General features: G+C 42.2%; 1 protein-coding gene across 4 annotated transcripts; it reads right to left on the bottom strand.

Moving 5' to 3' along the window:
- Positions 1-42: 42 nt before the first annotated feature.
- ATP1B4 (ATPase Na+/K+ transporting family member beta 4) lies at positions 43-20,813 on the bottom strand. Of its 4 annotated transcripts, none has more exons than XM_017516346.2 (8): positions 20,597-20,811; positions 16,016-16,268; positions 11,951-12,079; positions 11,581-11,685; positions 7,696-7,892; positions 6,855-6,911; positions 4,525-4,620; positions 43-3,797 (listed from the first exon to the last, which is right to left on the bottom strand). In XM_017516346.2, the coding sequence occupies exons 1-8, from the start codon at positions 20,657-20,659 to the stop codon at positions 3,636-3,638; spliced, it is 1,062 nt and encodes a 353-aa protein (XP_017371835.1). In that variant the 5' UTR covers positions 20,660-20,811; the 3' UTR covers positions 43-3,635. The 4 variants fall into 4 exon arrangements, with proteins under 4 accessions (XP_017371835.1, XP_017371834.1, XP_017371837.1 ...); XM_017516345.2 differs by having other exon boundaries at positions 16,004-16,268; positions 20,597-20,810; XM_017516348.2 differs by having other exon boundaries at positions 2,557-3,547; positions 16,004-16,268; positions 20,597-20,813.
- Between the last annotated feature and the right edge of the window lie 1,080 nt (positions 20,814-21,893).

The following is a 21,893-nucleotide window of genomic DNA, read 5'->3' as shown; positions in this document are numbered from 1 at the left end:
CCAATATTCCTCTGGGAAAATTAGCGATATGGTCTAGAAGGAGAAAATCATACATTTCTTTTTTATTTCAGTTTATTGTTGTTGACAACTCCTCAACACAATATAAATGTTTTTACATGTTGATTCCCAGAAAAAAGATGCCTAAGAAAGGTTACTTTAGGATAATGATTTCAGGGGGGTAGAAGGTGAAAAATCATAACCAAAGTCCAGCATGGACAAAACCATGAAGATATTTAGAAGTGGTATTTCTCATTGGCAGTCAAGTAAAACCAAGTACATTGCAACAGATGGCATACAAATCAAATCCTGATGCAGCACAGTATGGGGAACTATTTAATTTACTGGAAGTTTATTGAACAGTTAGAACATTAATGAATCCAGTTCTGTATGATAACGGTATTTTTTTCATGTCCTAGCTGACAACCCAAACTATCTTAGTACTCTTCAATATTGCTTTGCAATTGTGGACACAATGGATTCCATTGAAAGAGAAATATTGTTTGACAGATGATTCATAATTCCTTGTCTAATAGTCAATGCATTTAACAGGATAATGTATTATGTAAAAAATATAGCACCAGTAGTTGAATTCCTGTGAAATGTTAACTGTTTTAACTCAAATTTGACATATGTTTCAAAATGTTTGGGATATCGTTCATTGATTTTTAAAAAGATGGTACTTTCTGTTAAGCAGCAGCTCAGAGTAGAAAGAGCACTGGACCTGGAGTCAGATGCAATGCAAGTTGTTTTTTCTAAACACTCTCTAATATCCTTTCCAGATCTAACATTCTATTATCTTTTACTACTGAATCTTGAGAGTTTGATTGTTTGAGGTAATTTTCAAATAACTGAGTTGTTGTCTTTTTTCATTTTGTTCTTTGTCTTTTTAAAGGTTAGCTTTGTAAATTGAATTTGTTAAAAGAAAATGGTTGAAAGGAGGCAGCTTCATTGTTTGTTTGTTTGTTTTTGTATTTTCAATTAACCTGCTATAGAAGATCCTATATCTTCTATTACTTGCCAATAGTGGTTGGCCCCCCTTTACTCCGTCAATAAGACTTGCAAGGTGTCTGGGAAGGAGATTCCAAAGAGGAACAGCTATTCTTTCTGCCACAATGCCAAGAGAAAAAATCACATTAGGGATTAGATTGGTGTAGGATGTTTACATGACTGGCTTTAATTCTCAAGATTAAATAGCTTAAAATTTCCTAAGTGAATTCACTTAACCCAATGTTGCTTTTGTTCTCATCTTTCCTTCTTTCCAACCCTACATGTGTTTACATCTCCACATCAATGTCTGATCAATAGAAAATCACATCTAAAATGTTCAAAATTGATCTCTCCAAACCTGCTTCTCTCTTGTATTCCCAGTCCTGATCAACAATGTCACCACCTTACCAGTTCTAGCCAAGCTCAAACCTTCGGAGTCATTTTCCAAACTCCTCCTTCCTTATTCCCCATTCTCCAGTCTTGTCCTTCTCCAATCACCCTTCACATAGTGGTTGCCAAGTGCTCTTTCTAAAATGCAAGCCGGGCGCGGTGGCTCACACCTGTAATCTCAGCACTTTGGGAGGCTGAGGCAGGAGGATCACAAGGTCAGGAGTTCAAAGCCAGCCTGGCCAACATGGTGAAACCCCGTCTCCACCAAAAATACAAAGATTAGCTGGGCGTGGTGGTGTGCACCTGTAGTCCCAGCTACTTGGGAGGCTGAGGCTGGAGAATCGCTTGAACCCAGGAGGCAGAGGTTTCAGTGAGTCAAGATTGCACCACTGGACTGCAGCCTAGGTGACAAGACCGAAACTCCGTCTCAAAAACAAACAAAGAAACCAAAGAAACGACAACAAAAAATAAAATAAAACACAAATGTGACCACAGAGCCTCCCTGATTTAAATGCTTTAATGACTCATTTTCACCTATTGGATAAAACTCAAAGTTCTCTTTCCATCCCTGAATACCCCTCTAGCTCGATCTCCTGACACTCCCTGCCATTCCTCTGAGCCCTTGTCATTCCAGCTACATATACTGCTCACAGTTACTCAGACACACCATGGTCTCTTCATGACTCTGGCTTTGCATGTGAAATTTCGTCTGCTACTTTCTCAGCTCAGGATATTTTTCCTCATGTTCCCATAGCTTTCCACATACTGGTTTTATAACGCTCATCAAACTATACTATATAACTTCTCCACTTGCTTGTCTTCACTACTAGACTGCCAGTTCCCTGTTTTGGGAGAAAGTAAACATCGTAGAGGAGATTCAGACTTTGGACGCTCCTACGAGGCATTTAAACTTGCTTCGGAACCTGAGACACTATACTATTCGCTAATGCTTGCTTTTTTTCTCCTTGTCCCAGCCCTCCCCCTGGTGGAGGTGATAAGAAGCAGTGGAGTGATCAGGTGACCAAAGATCAGACAAAGTGACCTGGCTGATCCACATCCTGGATAAGCATCTGCCTCATGTCATTTTTAAAGTAAATGCTAAACTGGCTAATGGACTTGGCTTTTGCCTGCCCTGGCAGGAACATTCTGTCTTGTCATGTATTCATTGACAGACTCTGATTTCAATCTCCAGAGCTGTAATTGCAGGTCAATGTAACCACCCCAATGGTCTCGGAAAACCTCATGCTACTGTCAAACAAATAGCCCAAGAAGAATTAGCTGGTGGAGATCTTCTTCCATGTTGTCTCCTCTGCCTGAAGCTGACAAAAACCTGTTTGCAGGAATGTTTGCCTTTAGAGAGCAAGGAATCAAACACCAATCACATCCATATGCTAAGTGTTCTCCCCAGTTGCAGTGAGACCTGCCTCTTTAAAAAGTCACAAGGATGGTATTCATCTCTATCCTAGAACAATATCCTGTTAGCACTGTTTTTTTCCCCCAGTTGAAAATAACCTAGTTTTCGAATCAGCATTTAGTTGTCTGTGGGAGGCAGCAGTTTCTTAAGCCCCTCTGGATATAGAGCTCTATAGGTACAGTGGGTCTAGGTTGTCTAGGTTGGTCTGAGTGGTGATTCCCAGGGAAGGACCTTGCCAGACAGGTTTTTTTTTCCTTCAGAGACAGGATCTTGCTCTGTCACACAGGCTGGAGTGCAATTCAGCTCACTGCAGCCTCGACCTCCCAGGCTCAAGCAATCCTCCTGCTTTAATCTCCCGAATAGGTGAGACTACAGGTGCATGCCACCACACCTGGCTTAGGCAGATTTTTATAAAATTGGTTAGATTATTAGCCTGGTTGGGAGGAATCTGACCTCTAAAACTAGCAGAATTTTAGAAAACATGATGAATTTATAATCATAATAGAAATTCTCTTTCGTGGCTATTGCACAGCTATTGTGAATTTTATCAGATACTATGTTTATGCTACAGGGAGACTACTAGCAGCAAGAATAGATTTTAGTTTTAAGTGGAAGGAAAGGAAATTAATATACTCTATTTTTCATCAGGAGAGACTACCTTTAAAAAAATCAAACAGCTCCCATAACATCATTTTATACACATGTCATAGGCAAGGTAAGATGATCTGCTGTCTTAGATGTCCATCTGGCTGTGTCCTAATTGAAGAAAAAGAATTCACGTGCTACCAGAGATACCATGAGATAAAACAGAAACAGAACTGGTAGGAGTGGCCCCCTGAGATTTTTAGGTTTCTATGTTCAGGGTAAAGATTACCCTGCCCACAAAACGATCATTGATGACATCATTTATGATGCCTTTGCCCTTCAGTTGGCACTGCACAGGCACTGCTTGGTTCTTCACCACGTCTGTAAAGTGCATTGCCACCAGCGGGGAGGTGTAGTTAACCTGTAGATGGAAGAACAATGAATTCTAAGTGTGGGGAGGTGGTATGAGGGAAGTGATCAAATAATCACTGCAGGATGATAACTCTTACAAAGAGAACTGAGTAAATCCCGTGATGCCAATTCACAAATGGCCAAAGCAACTGACATACTCTCCTTGAGTTGGGAAAGTGTGGGAAAATCATACATTTCTCTAATAAGTCACTTTCTGATATCTAATTGTCCTCCGGGGAAGCCAATTCTGACTCAGCATGATATGATTTTTCTGGAAATCACACCATGAATTAAACCAAAACTAGTGTCTATCCTATGTTGGCAACTTACCCCAACGCTTCAAATGGGAGAAACAGAAGTGAGATTATTAGGGCATGTTTAAGCACAATGGTAGTAACTTACCTTAGGGCATGTTTAAGCACAATGGTAGTAACTTACCTGCTCCTGGCTCTGCCACTAACTAGCAGTGTGATCTTGGGCAAGTCACTTTCTCTTTCCAAACCCCAATTTTCCCATATACAAACTTAAACGGCTAAACTAGGCCATATGTAAGATTTTTTCAGAAATGGAAAGGAGTGTGGTTGTGATAAGAATTGGATGAGGGAGCTCCTGGTTATGGCCAGCAGCTATTTACCCCTGTACTAACTGCTGCCCCCTGATTCTCATAGATCTCAGCCAGCTCTTCCTTTGTCACTGAGCCCTTTCTGACAGCAATGACTAAAGAGGATACAGCTTACGTGAGTCAGTTTGCCGTAGTAAGGGTAGTAGCGGAGGTCAAAAGAAGCTGACTCTGGGTAGTACCTGATGGATCGGATGTCATTTTCATCACCTCTCTGTAAGCAAAAACAGGTATATGTCGGGTGCTGGGTCACAGAGTGGGTTAGAGTCTGAGCTAAAGGGAGTTGTACCCGAGGTGAAATCACTGTGTGACCCATAACCAGCTGTTCCAGGAAGACCATGAAAGCAGAATGGGGCAGAGCTCAGCCCTGACCTATCCCCAATGGAGCATTTTTACGGAGTGACTATGCCTTGGCTTTTCAGTTCAAAGAATACTGAATAGAAGGCCTGAGCTGAGGAGGCCAAAAGTGCTCAGTTTGGCTCTTTGTTGGCGTCTAGGGGACCCAGACAGAAGCAATCCAAAGGGCTTGCAGTACCTGATGCTGCTCTGGAAAGAGGCCCTACAACTCCAGCCTTTCTCCAAAAAATCATGCTGGGCCTGGCACCCAGTCTTGGACTTTGGAGCTGAGGGAGGTATGTGTTAGAACATGTTTAGTAAATCCTACTCCACGATTTACACACTGCAGGCTCGGTTCTATTGGAAGGCAGATCAAATGCATAGGCACCTGATACACAGGCACACAGCCTACAGTTGGCTCACATAGACTCATGTCTCTGACCACATTCTCTGTAGTGCTTAATTACAGTAGGTGGGGTCAGAGGGGTCAGCAAGAAGAACCTGGGTATGGAAATAATAAGTAAACAAGTCTACCTTCATCACATTATGTCAGGTAGGGGGCTGCCAATTCTGAGATACATTAGGCTTGCCCTAAATAGCAGAGGTCTAGGGGCTAGTAAGGACAAATAGTACATCACTACTAGCAAATTATTTACTAAGGTCATGTGATTACTTCTGTCAATATACTGTAATTGTTCTTGGTACAAATTAAGCCCTCTTTAATTTATTCTAGTCATTACCTCATCCTACTTGATTTCCACAAGTGGGTGTGGATTTGACTAGTATTAATCATTATACAATGTATAGAGATTCTTAATTTTTTTTTCAAAAAGGACATAAAATTTGTAAGAAGGCAACTAAAACTAATAATTGAAACTTTTAAAAATTTTAGAAAATATAGTTCTCAGCAAGGTTTGATGTAAGCCAAAAAACAAACAGCTTCTGTTAGGGAACTATAAGTAGAACTCTGTCCAGTTAATATGCTAGCTTAAGACTAACTTGGTCTTTATGATTTACTTTTAATACATTCTTCTAAAAAGCAATGACATTCATTTTTCATGAAGGCCTGAGGAATCAATTCAGATAGTTTGTAATAGCACCTCACATTGTGAATATTTACACAAACACATGAGAACAGAATGTCCTTCCTACCTTGTTCATTTGGCAAGTACAGCCTGACTTTCAGAGCTTATCTTCACTTTTCACAGCATTTGTTATACTTGATTGTCTTAATTTCAGAGACAGAGTCATACTTTTACCTCAACACTTCTAACACCCAGCAGAGGATTTTATATATAACAAGTGATCAATAAATGCTTGCTGAATGTGGGATATTGGCTGAATAAAATGCTGCCATTTGCTGTTTTCTGATCTGCCACCATGGGGACTGAAGTATTCAACTGTATTTCTCATACTGGGAATGGAATTACCAGGCCTCACATATTTGCAAGACAACTAACCAGGGCTGGGGATGCAGTTGATGTCACAGAACTGGAGAGAGCTGCTTCCTGTTTAAGAAGCAAACCCAAGATCTAAGGGCTTTTTCCTACAAGGGAGCTAATTGGTGCAGATGAGATAGAAGTTAATGGTCCCTCGAAGGGCAGTTAATTAGCATATTAATAGAGTTCTGTTTATACTTCCCTTGTAATCATTTGTTATTGCAACACCCAGTGCTACTGGTCATTGCTACAAAATGTGAAATTCAGTTTTAAAATCTGGGAACTAATGACTCTAATGAAAGCTGTTTGTTTACTTCAAAGAAACAAATAATTAGAGCTAAAAGCGAGTGTAAACCGAATCCCAATTAATGACTTTGCACATTGTTGTTCCCTGCTGTGGCCCCTAGCTGAAGTTCAGTCTTTGGTTTTCACAAGTATTAATCATGACACACTGACACACACGCATACACACGCATACACTATACACACAAACACACATGACTTGAATGCTTTCTGAAAAGAGGAAAACCTGAAGGAACTAAAGAGAGGTGTAGTTATGAAAAGATTAACTTTTCCCTAGACTACCATCCACGTGTATGTCCCTGAAAGGGATGGACTACATTTTTACATGAAACAGATGTGCTAACAATGCTTACTCAAAAAGGCTCTTTACCTGAACTTTGCAGGAAACCTTCACAGGATCTCCAAGCTCAGGACGAAAGCCTACAATCTATCAAAAGAAAACCAGTGTTTTGTTTGTTTGTTTGTTTGTTTAGTAAAACATATTGGACAGTAAAAATTGGGCTTTTCTAAACCTCCTCCCAATCATCCTTCCTCGGGCAAATGCTTCGTCTATTTTGCCTTCTCAGAAATGTCACAAAAGCAGAAAATGAAAAATATCTTCAGAGCTCAGCAGCTTACTCCATGTTGTATTTATGCCTGGTATTTACACACAGGAAACCAGAGCAAGACAAGTCTAAAGATGTAAATAACTTTCTAATTTCAAGAGGGGTGTGACTGACAAGGCTCCTACACACCTAAGGCATGACAGGTTGGAAGAAAAATGCATTTTTTATGATATAAGAACTGTCCCCCATGCCACCCTCATATCAATCCCCTGTTCCAGACAGCTCAGTACTCCATTCTTTATTAAAAAATGCTTTTTTAAAAATTAAAGATGAGGTCTCACTATGTTGCTCAAGTTAAACTTGAACTCCTAAGCTCAAGCAATCCTCCTTCCTCAGCCTCTCAAGTAGCTTGGATTAGAAGCTCAAGCCACTGAACTTGGCTAGGACCCCATTCTTAACAGAGGCCATCAAGGGACAGGTTTAGGGGTGAGGCAGAAGAATGGTCATAGGAAGTGCTCGGGGGAAAAAGAAATTGTTAGGTTTGTCTGGTTGTTTGTATTTCTGATGCTGTCAGTAAAAATGACCAGCCCAAGACAAATGGAGTGATCAGAGCCCTCCTATCTAATTCATTCACTTATTACCACCAGATATGAAAATCCAATATACCCGGTTCATCTTTAGAAGGATGCATGGCTGTCCAGTAGAGTATCCAAAAGTTGGGTCCTCCAGACCAGAGCAGTTCTTTAGGAAAGAGCGCTTAAATTGGCAGGCCTTCTTGTCCTCATCCTCATCACCATCTTGGATGAAGTACTGCCCCGGGGGACAATCTACATTCATTTCCTCTTGAAGACTGTCATTATAACCTAAAGCATGTGTGAGTGGCAATGGGTTATGTTAGACAGGTGCTACAGGGGAAGGCCATGCATTCAGTAGTCCTCCCTCCCAGGCTTCCTTTCTCCAGCTTATTTGTACTCCTCTGAAAGCCCATTCAGTCTACCTGTGACCTGGCATCAGGGGTTCCCAACAGCCTTCATCAGCAGCAGCCCTCTAGGAAGTCTTCCTAACTAGTCACTTCAGCCCAATTTGATTGCCTGTTCCCTTGCTTTTCATTCCTGTGGAACTTCTGGTTATCCATCTCTGGGTCCTTTGTCACTTTATAAATTTTCTCCATCTTCCACCATTTATTTTCAGATATGATAAACTATAAACTTGGAATGCTGTCCCTTCTACTTCTGAGAGAGAAATAGGCACATAGTTGGTAGATTTTGGAAGAGGGACTGAAACATTCAAGGTATGGTATATATAAGGAGGCTAAGTTCTTGGGTTAAATCTCCTTAACTTCACTTAGGTTTCAAGGTGAACCAATTGGGTGGTTACAAATTTGGGGGCTCATTTGGAATTGCCCTTGTGGCTACCTGCTCGTGGTTCAGTAGCCCCCACACCTGGCAGCGGATCCAGAGGCCACCCCAAGCAGCCACCTAGTTCTCTTGGGCTGGGAGCCGACTCTGGTACTGTCTCTACTGGCAGGGCACTGGCAACCCAATGTGCATGGATTTTATTGCAATATAGAAATAGTCCTGCGGAGGCCGGGTGCAGTGGCTCACATCTGTAATCCCAGCACTTTGGGAGGCTGAGGCAGGCAGAACACAAGGTCAGGTATTTGAGACCAGCCTGACCAACATGGTGAAACCCCGTGTCTACTAAAAATACAAAAATTAGCTGGGTGTGGTGGCGCGCACCTGCAGTCCCAGCTACTGAGGCGGCTGAGGCAGGAGAATCGCTTGAACTTGGGAGGCAGAGGTTACAGTGAGCAGAGATTGCACCACTGCACTCCAGCCTGACAACAGAGCGAGGCTCTGGAAAAAAAAAAAAAAAGGTCTGGGCAGACTGATTGGGGTAATAATAAAACTCCAGTGTCCCTCACAGCCAGCTGGGTGTTAATTACCCTTTCTCTATTGCAATTCCCATGTCTTGATAAATCAGCCCTGTCTAGGCAGTGGGCAAGGTGAACCCATTAGGCAGTTACAGTGTCTCCCTTTGAAGTCAGTGAGAGGCACCTGATTGTAAGAGAGTGTGAAGTATGAGCTGTAAGACAGAAGGAAAGTGGAAGAAGAAGAAGAGGAGAAGGAGGTGGAGAAGGAGGAGGAGCAGGAGGTGGAGGAGGAGGAAGAGGGGGAGGGAATAAGCCAGCTCTTCGTCCTTTACAGAGGGAAGTTAGCACTGCAAAATAGAAGCATAAGTTAAAAGAAACCAGTGACAACCACAAGGTCTCTGAGGGGAAGGTGAGGGCATGAGATCTTATCTACTGAGGCCTGAGACATTCAGGGTCAATGTCCCTTTACACTGGATGGAATGTAACATGTGTCCAAGGATATATACATATCAGGGAGAAAGCGTAAAGGGACTATCTGTGAGGTAACTCTTTTGGCTACCAAATTCCATACATAAAACTGGGCTTTAGAAATTACTGCATTATTTCCAATTTGATTCTAGAAGACGGAGCCCAGTTAGACCTGTTAGACTCAATCCCATGTATTAATGTTCAAAGTAGCTCAGTATTTCAGAGGAGATTGTGCTCCTATGATCTACCAAACGTAAAACTCAAAATGTACTGCCGAATCCTTGTCTAATAATAGGTTCACAGGTTGTGACTTGGGTTTGATATTGTTAATTGGCAACTGGAAATTTTAAATATATTCCAATTATGGCTATGCTTTTATTTTTCCTTTGACAAAGCTACATTTAATTCAAGGCTTTGTTTTAATTTTTTTTTTAGAACAAGAACTATGCTCAAGTAACTTTCTAAATAGAGGCTGCAATCATGTGCTCATTGTTTCTCTTGAGGCCGTTCCATTAAAAATAATGTGACATGGGCATGACCCTTATTGCAAAATCCCAGTCCTCATGGGAATGAAACTGATACTCTGGGATGTCTATTTCAGAGATGTGCTTGTTTTTAGCAGGACACGTTATCTACTCTTAGGAACTAAAAAACCAGAGCTTTTCCTAACATTCCCTGCTTCCACCATCAGGTCAGAATTGATATTTCTCTGTCTACTAGCTTCTTGGAGGGATTTTCTTAGCAGGGATTCTGTCAATGTATCTGCAATCGCTTGCAAGCATTCTGAATCAAAGGAAGATATTGTGCTGGCCAAGATGCCCAAAGCATTTCTGTGGCTAAAAATAAAACTACATGGACTCAGAAAGAACCCAGCCCCGTCTTCCCTCATTTCACAGGTAAGGAATCTGAAGCTCAGACTTACCAAAATAACACTGAGCCCTATTGATATAAAGCTGAGTTTCTAATGCTTGGTCATATGACAGCAGCATAGAATTATGAAAAGCAGCATTTCTCAAACTTTAAAGTTTCTACAAATCACCTGTGGATTTTTAAAAAATGCATATTTTGGTTTAGCAGGTCTAGGATGTTGTCTGAGATTTTGTGCTTCTAACAAACTCCCAGGAGATGTCCATGCTGTTGGTCCCTGTATAACATTTATAGCAGCAAGACTGTCAAGAACATGAAATGTGGATTCAAACACTGGTTCTGCTGCCAGAAGACTTTGATCAAGCTACTTCCCCTTTTTGAGTCTCAGTTCTCTTATTTATAAAATGAGGACGATCAACTTTATTATGCAGAATTAAAGTTAAATGGCAAAATTTATGTATTTAAATAACACTTCCTAGTACATGATAAGAGATTGTTCTCCTCCTAATTCAGTGCACACGTTATAATAGTGGCTGCCCATAGAATGGATCAACCCCACTTCAACCAGGCCAGGACAAGCAAACCAGAATGACTGGCATTTTTCCCCACAAAGATTAGGTGCAGAAATGCAAACCCCACTGGAGCTCCTCTTTGATAGCTGCATAAAGAACCTGTGTGCTCTGTTAACCTTAACCAAGCCACTACCTCAGATTTTACCTTGTGGAAGGGTCTCCCACAAAGCCATTCATTTGCCTCCGAAAATTTGTGTGATGACACTGTAGAGATAGGCACCTCAAAAATACTTGGGGTCAGAATGTTGGAGCAACACCCAGAGATTCTTCCTCTAACTCCTTTCAGGAATGTTGTTAAATAAAGACACTTGCCTCTCCCTTCAAGTTAGCCCATCTCCAAGAAATGACTTCTTTTACCTTGAGAAAGTTTAGAAGATAGGAATCTTCCAGCTCTGGAGAACACTCTTCTTTTCCCACCACTATCTCCCCCACAGAATTATCATCTATAAATGATCATTATTGAGCCATCCGGATATGCTCAGGACTTAACTGGGTGCTGTATCATGTTCAAGAAAAGAAAAAAAGTTCTCTGCCTCAAAGAGCTTATCTTGCTGGAAAATTGGCTTGTATGCTTTCAAGGCATCATACAATCACACACTAGAGCAATTCTGATTGTATCTACAGGTGCTAAGGGCAATGCAAAGTAAGGAAAGATCATAATGAGTTCGGGTTAGTAAGACTGGGATTCCTGGGCCAGGTGAATTTTGAATTTTGGATTCCCACCCATCACCTTTCAAAAGAGCTTTCCACTATTCAGAGAAACTTACTTACCCTGGAGAAAGCCATTTAGGCTAATCACATAATGCTGCCAAGTGTCAGGTTCAGAAACGTTGAAGTTGAAGTTAAGGCTATGGGCGAAGGGTCTGATCATAACTCCTGGCAATGAAAACAGGTCTTGGATATATTAACCCATTCTTGGGATTTTTTTTTTTTTTTACTGATTCCCATGAAACCATTTCCCCCCAGGCAATCAAAATGAAAAGAACCATAATTTGCCAAGTACCATTTTACTTTTCCTCTTAATAATTGGATCTCTAAGTCATTACCAGGAAGAGCCAAAGTTAATTGAGGCTGAACATGCTGTGCAAGCATATTTCTTTCCAACAAGTTCTGACAACACAGGGCATCAGGACACACTCACCAGGAGGCTTTACCCGCTCTGTAAAGGTCGGTATATAAGGACTGATGGTCAGAAATAATGTGTACATGCAGAGGGTGATCACAGCAGCCAGGGAGGCATAGAAGAAGAAGTAAATGAGTAAGATCAGGCCTGCAGAGCAATCAAAGATGAGAGTGGTCAGTGCTTGCCAACAAGCCCTTCCTCCCTGCCTGGACTCATGAACCAAAACCAACCCAAACACAAAATGGCTCTTTAAAAATTTCCCCAGACTCAGTATGTCCTTGCTTATTCAGATTTCACCAATTGTGAGTCAGTGAGAATTGTGCCAGGGGTCTGATTGCAGCTTACCTTTACAGCATCTCTGATGGAACGGCTTGCTGAGCAAATGATGACCATGAACAAGATTACAGGGGAGTGGAGTTTAAAGTACTGCAGAGGGCAAATTGCTTGAGAGTCCTCTGGGCAACAGTTGATGTCCTAAGTACAAATCATTCTTTGCTATTCATGAAAGTGGGTACCCTGAAGAGTCCTAGCAACTTGGTTCCACTGATTATAGGTATTTGCAAGTGATGAAAACAGCATTTCTTTCCACATAGTCTATAATTCACACTTTTGATGAATTTCCACTGGACTTGTCTCCAATCAAGGCAAAGTGAGGTTTTGTCCTGCTTATTTCAAATTTTATTCATCTTCAGCAAAAGTTTAAACAGCTCTGCTTTTCAAAAAGAACACTAACACAGGGTGGGGAAGGGAGGAGGAGGAAACAGTACCTAATCACTGACACTTGCCTGCGAACTTAGGCAAGTTACAGAACTTTCTCGCATCTCCAAATCTTCACAGGTAAGATGGGGATAGATATAGCACTTACCTTATATTCTTATCTATATCCCTAACAATATCTTAAATTCGGTCTTTTCTTACATCCTATCCTGACTATACCACTTCCTAGCTGTTTAATCTTGGACATGCTGTTCACCTCCCTGGACCTCAATTTCTTAGTCTGTGCAATAATGGTACTTACTTCTTAGCATTGAATAATGCATATAAACAGCATAGCACAGAGCCTGGCAAACACTAAATGCACTATAAGTGGCAGTCATCATCAGGTATTGTTAACATTATTATTAGTGCTGTAGGACCAGAAGCATAGTTGTATGAATTTTCCCTCTGTGGGCTGTATTAGGACTAGGTTTGTCCCAGGTTAGGCAAAATCAAGTGAGGTGAATGAGCATGAGATTGCTGCTGAGAAGCTCTTTTTAAGCCCTCCTTGGGGCTCTCTCGGGCAACAATGTTTGGCTCTGCTCATAGCAATGACATGATGTCGGAACTACAGATTTGCACTGAATCATGAACCAGAAACTGGAACAAACCACTTAACTCTGCAGTACCCCAAACTGAATCCAAATATTAATTTTTAAATTGAACCATGAACCAAATAGAACTAACCAGAAAAAGTATTGTGGAAGGGAGAAAAAAACCCATAGTAATCCGACTGGAAATGGAACTGACCCTTTTTATTTTATTAGATGAACTAAAGCAGAGAAGGAACATGAACACATTGATTCAGTTGAAGTCCCTGGAGAATAAATGACAGCACATGTGTGCCTGTGATACTTGGCTATCACCCACTGGCTATCTAATGGGATTTGCCTTGTGTTTCTGCCTCCATTCGTTTACCCCATCCCCATCTTGGGAATGGATCAACAGCTAGAGCCATCCATGGAGACCACAAGATTCAGTTTCATGCATGAAGGGAAAGCAAAGGAACACAGGTACATTCCTTTGGAGAGATCTTCCTTCTTTCCCAGGATGTGTGGCCAGGAAGGTGTAGATGGGGGGAATGACACTAGCAATAAGTCCCCTTAGCCTCACCCGGGAGTGGGTGCCCTAGAGTTCATGATAGGTGATGACAGATTAAGATAGTTGTCTCAGCCACCCCCAGGCAAAATCAAGCACAGTCCCCATCTGAACCCATTGATCCCACTTTCTGCTCTGGATGTCCAAGCATTACCTGGGTCTTTCTTCTAGGTACTCTAGGGTTCTTTTCTCAATGCCCCACCCAGGCTTGGATAGACCATGAAGTAACCATGCTCCCAACTCTTCATTTCTCCCAATAAAACACACTATCAGGTCCTGAGGCCTACACATCAGGGCCTTTTGTTCACTGTTAGAGTTCATGAAGATGGGGCAGTGTTCTGGCAAAAGAATGAACTCCAGTGTTCATCCAACCAGGGTTTGAAATCCCAGTACTGCCACTTAGTAACTATGTGACTATAGACAAGTTACTTACCCTCTCTAAGCCTCAGTTTCTGCATCTGTAAAATGGGGATAATAACATTACTACCTCATATGATTCTTGTTGGTATCCAATAAAATAACATAGAGTTTTCAAGAATAGGGGCTGCATAGCTACCAAAGGAAAGGCCCAGATTATACTCACAGGCCTGCTAAATATATTAGGCAGGTTGATGTCAAGATTGGGACATCGTTAGTAAGTGTGATAGTGAGCACCTTGGTCTCAGGAAAGAAGACAGCAAGGCATGTGCTTTATGGCTGAGGCATTAACATTACCATTCGTCCAGGGTAGCCCAACAGAATAATTCCTGGGCTCCAATTAGACCTGCTACTTGGAGGTCTGGGTATGACCTATCATGTAATGCCCCCATTTCCATATCTTCTCTGGGCACTTGAACCTTCCTCCCTCATCCCCACTTATTGGCCTATGGATTGTCTTCCACAGCAGCAATTTACATCAGCTCATCTGGTGAAGTTTCAATGGCTGCTGGCTGTTTAAGCTCCCCCTTCCAGAATCACACTTGCATTTCACAAGACCTGTTTATCCAGTCCTCTTTAGGCAAGGGAGAAACAGCTGCGCACCCTTAGAGCCCCAATGAGTGTCCAGTATTTGTCTACAGTTTCCAGAATGTTGGAATGTCGGTTAAATGGTACATTTGTTCCAGTTGAGAGTTTGTGGGATGATCAGGGGTGGGGCTCGGAATTGAGGAGGGGTGAAGGGAGATGAGAGCCTCACACCTGCTATTCCTAATTCCAGGAAACAGAGCTGGCTGTTCACCCTGAGTGAGCTGAAATAGCAACATTAGCTATGACGGACAGAATTCTTAGCCAAGGGGGCTTTTAGAAGACATGGCCATCGACTTCAGCAATCTAGACCCTTGGCACTAGGGGACTGTTATTTCATCCTTGGCATTCTTTATTTTTTTCTTCTGTGGATTGACTGAGGTCTAAACTAGCAGTTCCTCTTTTTCTGAGCTTTACAGAGAGTGTGGCAAGTGTGAATTTTACCACTGGCTAAATCTCCTAAGGAGAAGCTCAGTATTAATAGTTTAAGAGGTGGGTAAGACTGTAGAAGGGGAGTACTGGGGAAGTTGTGGAGTAACAATGATGGCAGCATGTTGTACAAAGAGGAAATGCTAAGGAATATAATCCTACCATTGATCAAGCATGTCTATCATAGCAGAGGAAGACACCCACTAGCTGGGGCCAGGGACACGCCTCCTGGCTCTCTTTCTCTGACATTACCAGCTGATGAGGCTTTATAAAAACACTTGGTCAGGTTAGAAGGGATTTGAGTCTCACATCCTATAAGAAGTCTTCTGCATAGTTCTTTCAACTTTACAGTTTTAACATCTAATTGGAGCCTCACTCTGATCCTGTGAGAGAAGCAAGGCAGGGATTGTTTTCCTCATTTGGCGAGTGAGGAAACCAAGGCTCAGAGAGGGGAAATGATGAGTCCAAGGTCATGTGGATAGAAAGTGACAGGACAGGGACTTAAAAGAATCATGTACTTTTTCAACTCATTCTCACTGTCTCTCTCCATTGCAACTGATATTGAGCCCAGTGGATTTCAGTTACACAATCAAGATTGTTCATCATTTGGAGTTTGTTCTGATGGAATCTGTCCACAGTCTAGGCAGTTCCCTAGGCATTCATGCCTTTACATGAAGTGCAAAGAGAAGTTCAGACAAGCCCATCCAGCGTATGGTAAAGGAGCCCTGGACACCACACCAAAAGCAAAGGACACCAGACTTTAGCACTGGGACTATTAAAACTTACTCCAACTCTGACCTGTTCGGGCCAGAAACATTCTTCTCTCTGGATCCCACAGGTATTCGCTCATGATCTGCAATTTCTGCCACCAGGTATTGCCTGTGGGCTGACCCTGACCCTCTTCCTCCTCCTTTTTCTCCTCTTCCTCCTCTTCTTTATCCTTTTCTTCTTCCTCCTCCTCTGACTTGGGCACCACCATCACCCGAGCTTCTTCTTCTGCTTCCTCCTCTTCATCTGCTAAGTAGTTCTGGTTCAGTTCATCCTGATCATCCTGGAACAGTGACAAAACACAATACCCTATTTGAAAACAAATGTCCAATGGTGCATCCCACCAGCCAAAAATAAATGGAAATGATTCAATATTTGGAGATGCATCAAATTTCTACTTCCCCATAAACATACACATTGTTACAAGAAGTAGATTTTCTTTCTCTCTGTTCTTTTGGAGGAAATATCCTTTTTATGACCCATTTTTACTCAGTATTCTTTCCATAGAGGTGCAACTTTTATTCTCAGCTTCAGGCATTTGGGCTCTTCTCCAAGGACCGTTCATATCACTACTCTGTTCTGGGGCCTTGACCTCCCACTTAACTTTGGCCTATCAGAGCAGAGGTGAGCTCACACAGGAAGAGGATGGAATAGTCTTAAACATTTGTGTCCATGATGGCAAGTTTTCAGTCCAAGCCAGCTTCATCCTAACACCGTGTACACATTCAGCTGCTCAACTTTACCATTTCAAATTGTGTCTAAAAATAGCCTGGGACAGATATCAGGAGGAGAGGCCAACTGCTGTACCCCTCCTCAAAACTTAGCCTTCCTTCCCAAAAATAACAAGAGATGGACAGTTATTAGCTGCTTCTCTTGAACGATTATTGCCCTAGTTGGAATTTCTTCCTGCTTTAAATTGGTTGGAAAGATCATCTGAGAGCTGGAACCCCTGACTTCCTTAGTCTCCCCCTATACCTTAGGTAAAAAGCTGAGCATGTAATACATACTCAGCACATAGTTGTTGATTGACTGATTGCAGCCATTACTTGAGATTTGAAACTGTAATCTTCTCTGAGTGGTTCTAAGAAAATTAAACTGAAAAGAAAGGGGGGGGGGAGACACACACACACACACACACACACACACACACACACACACACAGAGAGAGAGAGAGAGAGAGAGAGAGAGACAGAGACAGAGAAACCTAGACTTCACCAAGTGGTGTTTCAAATACCCCCCAGCCACAGACCACAGAGTTGTATCTTTGCTCTTTGGGGGTTTGCCAAGGCTTACTGCAGCAGCAGAAAATGAGGCTGCCCTCCCTTCTCTCTGCTGTCCAAGTCTGAAGAGTGGCAGGGCCTGTGCACCTGTTGGGGTTGGATGTGTCAAACACTAGAGATCAGGGTCTCTGTGCTGCCCGCTCCCTGCCTAATTCCTCAAAGGCCATTTAGAGGGCACTCAGCTAAAAATGCTGCCTTTGTTGAGGGGAGGGGGGCTCAGCAAATTGGATTGTTCAGAATCAGTAAAAGTGATACAGAATGACAAGGCTCAGCTCTCAGCATTCGGTCTGCACAGCACTATCTAGCTCTTGATTATAAGCCCTCTTGAATTGCTCTCTAATTTGCTCCAATGTACAGCTCTATAAAAAATACCATGTCAGAACTGACAGGGACCTTCTTATTCATCTGAGGTCCCGAGATGGGACAGGATCTAGTCAAAACCATGCAGTAAATCCATGATGGAGTTGATAGCCTCAGAACCTGTGTCTCTTGAAAACCTGGACAATGATGTTTCTCCTCTATCACATTGAGCACAAGTGCCTAGAGGTAGCTTTGCAGATTAACAAAACACAGTATCTTAGGTTCTGTGTTCCTAAAATATTTTAGGGCCAGGTGCAGTGGCTCATGCCTGTAATCCCAACACTTTGGGAAGCCAAGAAAAGAGGATCACTTGAACCCAGGAGTTTGAGGACAGCCTGGGCAACATAGCAAGACCCCATATCTACAATATTTAAAAAATTAACCAGGCGTGGTGGCGTGTGCCTGTAGTCCTAGCTACTCAGGAGGCTGAGGCAGGAGGATCACTTGAGCCTGAAAGGTCAAGGCTGCAGTGAGTTATGATCATGCCACTGCACTCCAGCCTGGGTGACAGAGTGAGACATTGTCTCAAAAAACACACACAAAAAAATATTTTAAGTGGTTACAATCAAGATGGCTGACTGGCATAGGCTCACAGTGTAAGGCTTGGGAAAATAAACTTCATCCATTGAATGGATTAATACATGTTCTTAAGTAAGTATCTTTCACTTGTGTGTGAACCTATGTACACATTTGACGTCCCAAACTACATTTTGAGCACCCAGAGGGAGAGTCCATATTTTCTATCCTCTTGATGACCCTCTACAGTATAAAGCTGACAGTTAAGTACCCAGTAGGTCCTAACCAAATATCAGTGATACCTGCCTGACTTAAAATTCCTGATGCAGGACTCTGCTCTCACAGAGTTTGTCACCCTAAGTGAGTTGTCATATATATCACAGTGGTTAGCAATCATGACCCCCAGAGAATCTACTGCACCTGAGAATCTCAGTGAATTTGAAGTATAACATTTCATTGAGGAGAAATATATATTTCCTGAACAATTTTCTTTTCTCTCCATGTTGCCTATGCCTGCTTTCAACCTTCCATAGATGAGGCAGCTGGCCTAGGCCTCAGCCTGATCTTATTTGTAGATATGGGCTCTCATGATAATCCCATTAAAGATGGCCTCTCATTAGAGTCTTACCCTCCTGGGAAGAATTAATCTTCTCACAGCTAATTTGTCCCCACAGCTCTCACACCTGAGAGGCTATGAGAGGTTCCTAAGCTTTACTTTAGAAACCTCAAATTTTTTCTCCTCTCCCCTGCTTCCAGGTAAAGGAGATGGTCACACTGCAAGAGAGGCCTTCCCCAAAAGATCCTCATTAATTAAATCCTGTGTAAAATGTATCTTTGTGTAACTATTTAACAAATCCAGTAGAAAATCCTTTGGTAATGAGAATCCTTATCCCTAAGATTCTGTTTTGTCACTTTCCTAAAGAGGCACTACCCTCATGGGATAGTGTGTATAAGTGTTCTGGGATATGGTAGTCGGTATGTAATGGGGTCATCAGGTTTCCCTAAAAGGGAAGAGTCAGAAGAACAGAAGGTGGCTCCATTTTGAGCCATCTAAATATATAAACATATAAACAAATATATAAACAAACAGTATGACACAAAGGATAAATTTTAAATTTGTGCCCTGCATTGAGTAATACTTCATAAACATGTGAATGACTGGTTAATTTTAAAAGAGAAATTAGCACAGGACTGTATTAATTTCTTTTTAAATTTGATCAAGTACTAGAAAGAGCAAGATCCCCTGATGCATTTAAAGTCCAAACCACTTGACAAATAACTGAAATTATACACAACATTTTAGTAATATTACATAGAAAAGAAGGCAAGTAAGAAACAGTATTATACACCTGCAGATTGTAACTGTTCTGAGATCTGGAAGCAACGATTCTTCAAATTGTGGCTAAAAAGGTAAGAGAAGCCTTCTATTGGTTGATAGGAGGTTAGAAGAATTTGTGTTTTCTTCTGTGGGCTGTTGACTGTCTTCACTTAATTCCCTGGTTACGTAAGTGGCCATACCCAAAGAAAAATGGCTTAGGCTTTGTTTCCTCCTGGGGCTCAGATCACAATCCTCTCTGGGGAAGATTTCAAAATCCTCTCCCCCAAAAGTACTGTGTGTGGCATACATTAATGATTTATAGCAAAATAAATACAAAGAAATTTTGGATCAAGTAATTTGTAATACATCCTGGAGAAAAATGATGACACCGAAAGAATGTATGTGTGCCTGTATGTTGGGTGGCAGGCAGGATGGCAGTGGGTAGTGGCAGATCAGGGGGTTAGGAAAATGCATACTGCAAATACAATGGAAAGAGCACAAGATTACAAGTGAGGATGTTGCATTTTCGCTTTGGCTCCCCCACTAACTTGCAAGTCACTCGTGTGCTCTGAGCCACAGCAGCCTCCTTTACATAATGAGGGATTCTGGAGAGATGATGTCTGGGATTCCTCCCAGCTCCTATTGGGGATTCTATGATTTTAACTATAGTTTGGAATTTCCACTTTAGAAAGAGAGCAACTGGGCTCTAAGAAGCTACCACCCAAGGGTACTGAGACAGCTGGGTAGGCAGCGCCTTTCATTTCCTCTTCCTCTTTCCTTCCCTCTTGGCTAAATTTCTTGCTATTAGAATTAAACCTTTACTCCCATACTCCAAAAGGTCTGTGCAAATTCTATACTCCCAAGAAAATATTTTAGAAGCCCCTTATTCTCTGTTATCTTCTCTTTCCCTTATCTTTGTTTCACAGGAAGAGGGGGTTCCCCCTTTTATCCAGCAATTTAGGGTGCCCGGAGGAGCTCGGAGTCACTGCTCCTTTTCAAAACCCTGGGCTTCCCTAAACGTCACTGTTTCTGCCCATCCCAGAGAGAGGCAGCCATAAATCAAGGTCTACACAGCCCCCAACCCGCCCCATTAAAAAAAGATGGGAGCAGCAAAATATTCTGCTCTCTGGCACTCACAAGTCTGTAGCGATAACTGTAAGGAAAGGATGGAGTCCTTCTGGACCGGAGTTGCCTTCTCATGGCTGTTCAGTGGGCAAAGACGCAGCAGAGGCAGGCAAGCGGGTGAGAGTTCTGGAGTTTCTGCTGGTACAGGAGACACTGGTTGCTGGGGACACTTGGCGCCTGGTAAAAGTGAACCCTCCTGGCATGAGCCCTTCCCCAAAATAATCTAACACGTCCCTCTCTCATTGGTTGGCCCCTTCCCTGAATCAAGGGAAAGCCCTTATGGAAAAGCAAGCTCATCATTACAAGGAGGGGGAGATATTCTGGGTCACGAGGATGAGCAACTCACCCTCCCCTCCACCCCCCTTTATGTGTCTTTCCACCCCTTGTCTTTCTCCAGCACTTGAGATATGATGGGCCCAATGGAAATCTTAAGTCATGTTCTTTTCAATTCAGAGTTGGATATCAGTGTGTGCAGGGGTGGGGTGTGGGTGGGAGTTGGGGGTGAGGGGAGATGGCCAAGAATAACTTGCTTTTTTCATAAGGCTGATCTCATGCAAAAGGATCTAGGATGTCAGGAAAGATTCCCTTTGCTCTCTCCCCCCAACCACCACACACTCTAAGCCACCTACAATAGTTCTTATTTGTATCAATCCATGAGCTTCTTAAAATGTGGATTATTCTTTCTGATTTTAGAAGCCAGGCCCCTACTTCATACCTTCCTGCCCCAAAGAGGGTCTTGGACATAAGGAAGCCTTTTTCTAGCCCACATGTCAGAGTGGCCCCATCAGTCACTGCCCCTCATACACACACCCCCTTCAAATCCTGGCCAAATTTCTGTAGTGGTTGAGATCTATATTTATCCCTTAGCATCAGGGCAGGGAACAAGACAGAACTTTGCAGTGTCAGTTTCCCAGACATATGTAACTCCTGAAACCAACGTGGCATCCAATGAAAGGAAAAATTAGAAGAAACAGTTAAGAATATTGTACCGCATTTTGGGTCTGTTTGGTCCACCCTACTGGAGCCTCGGTGTCTAAAAGGCCTGCATGGAGTTTGTGATCCTTCTTTGACAAAACAAACCCCATTACATTCAAGTGGCTGAAAATGTTGCAGACACTGACATTCTGGGCACATTCATAACTGAGAAAAATAGCACAATGGCTTAGATAGATTTAGTCATAACTCCAGTTCAAGGCTATTCTGATGAAAATGGCTTCAATTGCAGTTAATTTTAAATAAGAATTCCTTTTATTGTAATGTTACTAATCAGAAATCTTCTTTAACAGTGTCTCTTCCCACATCCTTCTTT

Source organism: Cebus imitator, unplaced genomic scaffold (genome assembly GCF_001604975.1).
Source record: "Cebus imitator isolate Cc_AM_T3 unplaced genomic scaffold, Cebus_imitator-1.0 Scaffold580, whole genome shotgun sequence".
NCBI lineage: Eukaryota > Metazoa > Chordata > Mammalia > Primates > Cebidae > Cebus > Cebus imitator.
The sequence above is the reverse complement of the archived record's forward strand: the minus strand, read 5'-3'. Positions and strand labels throughout refer to the sequence as shown.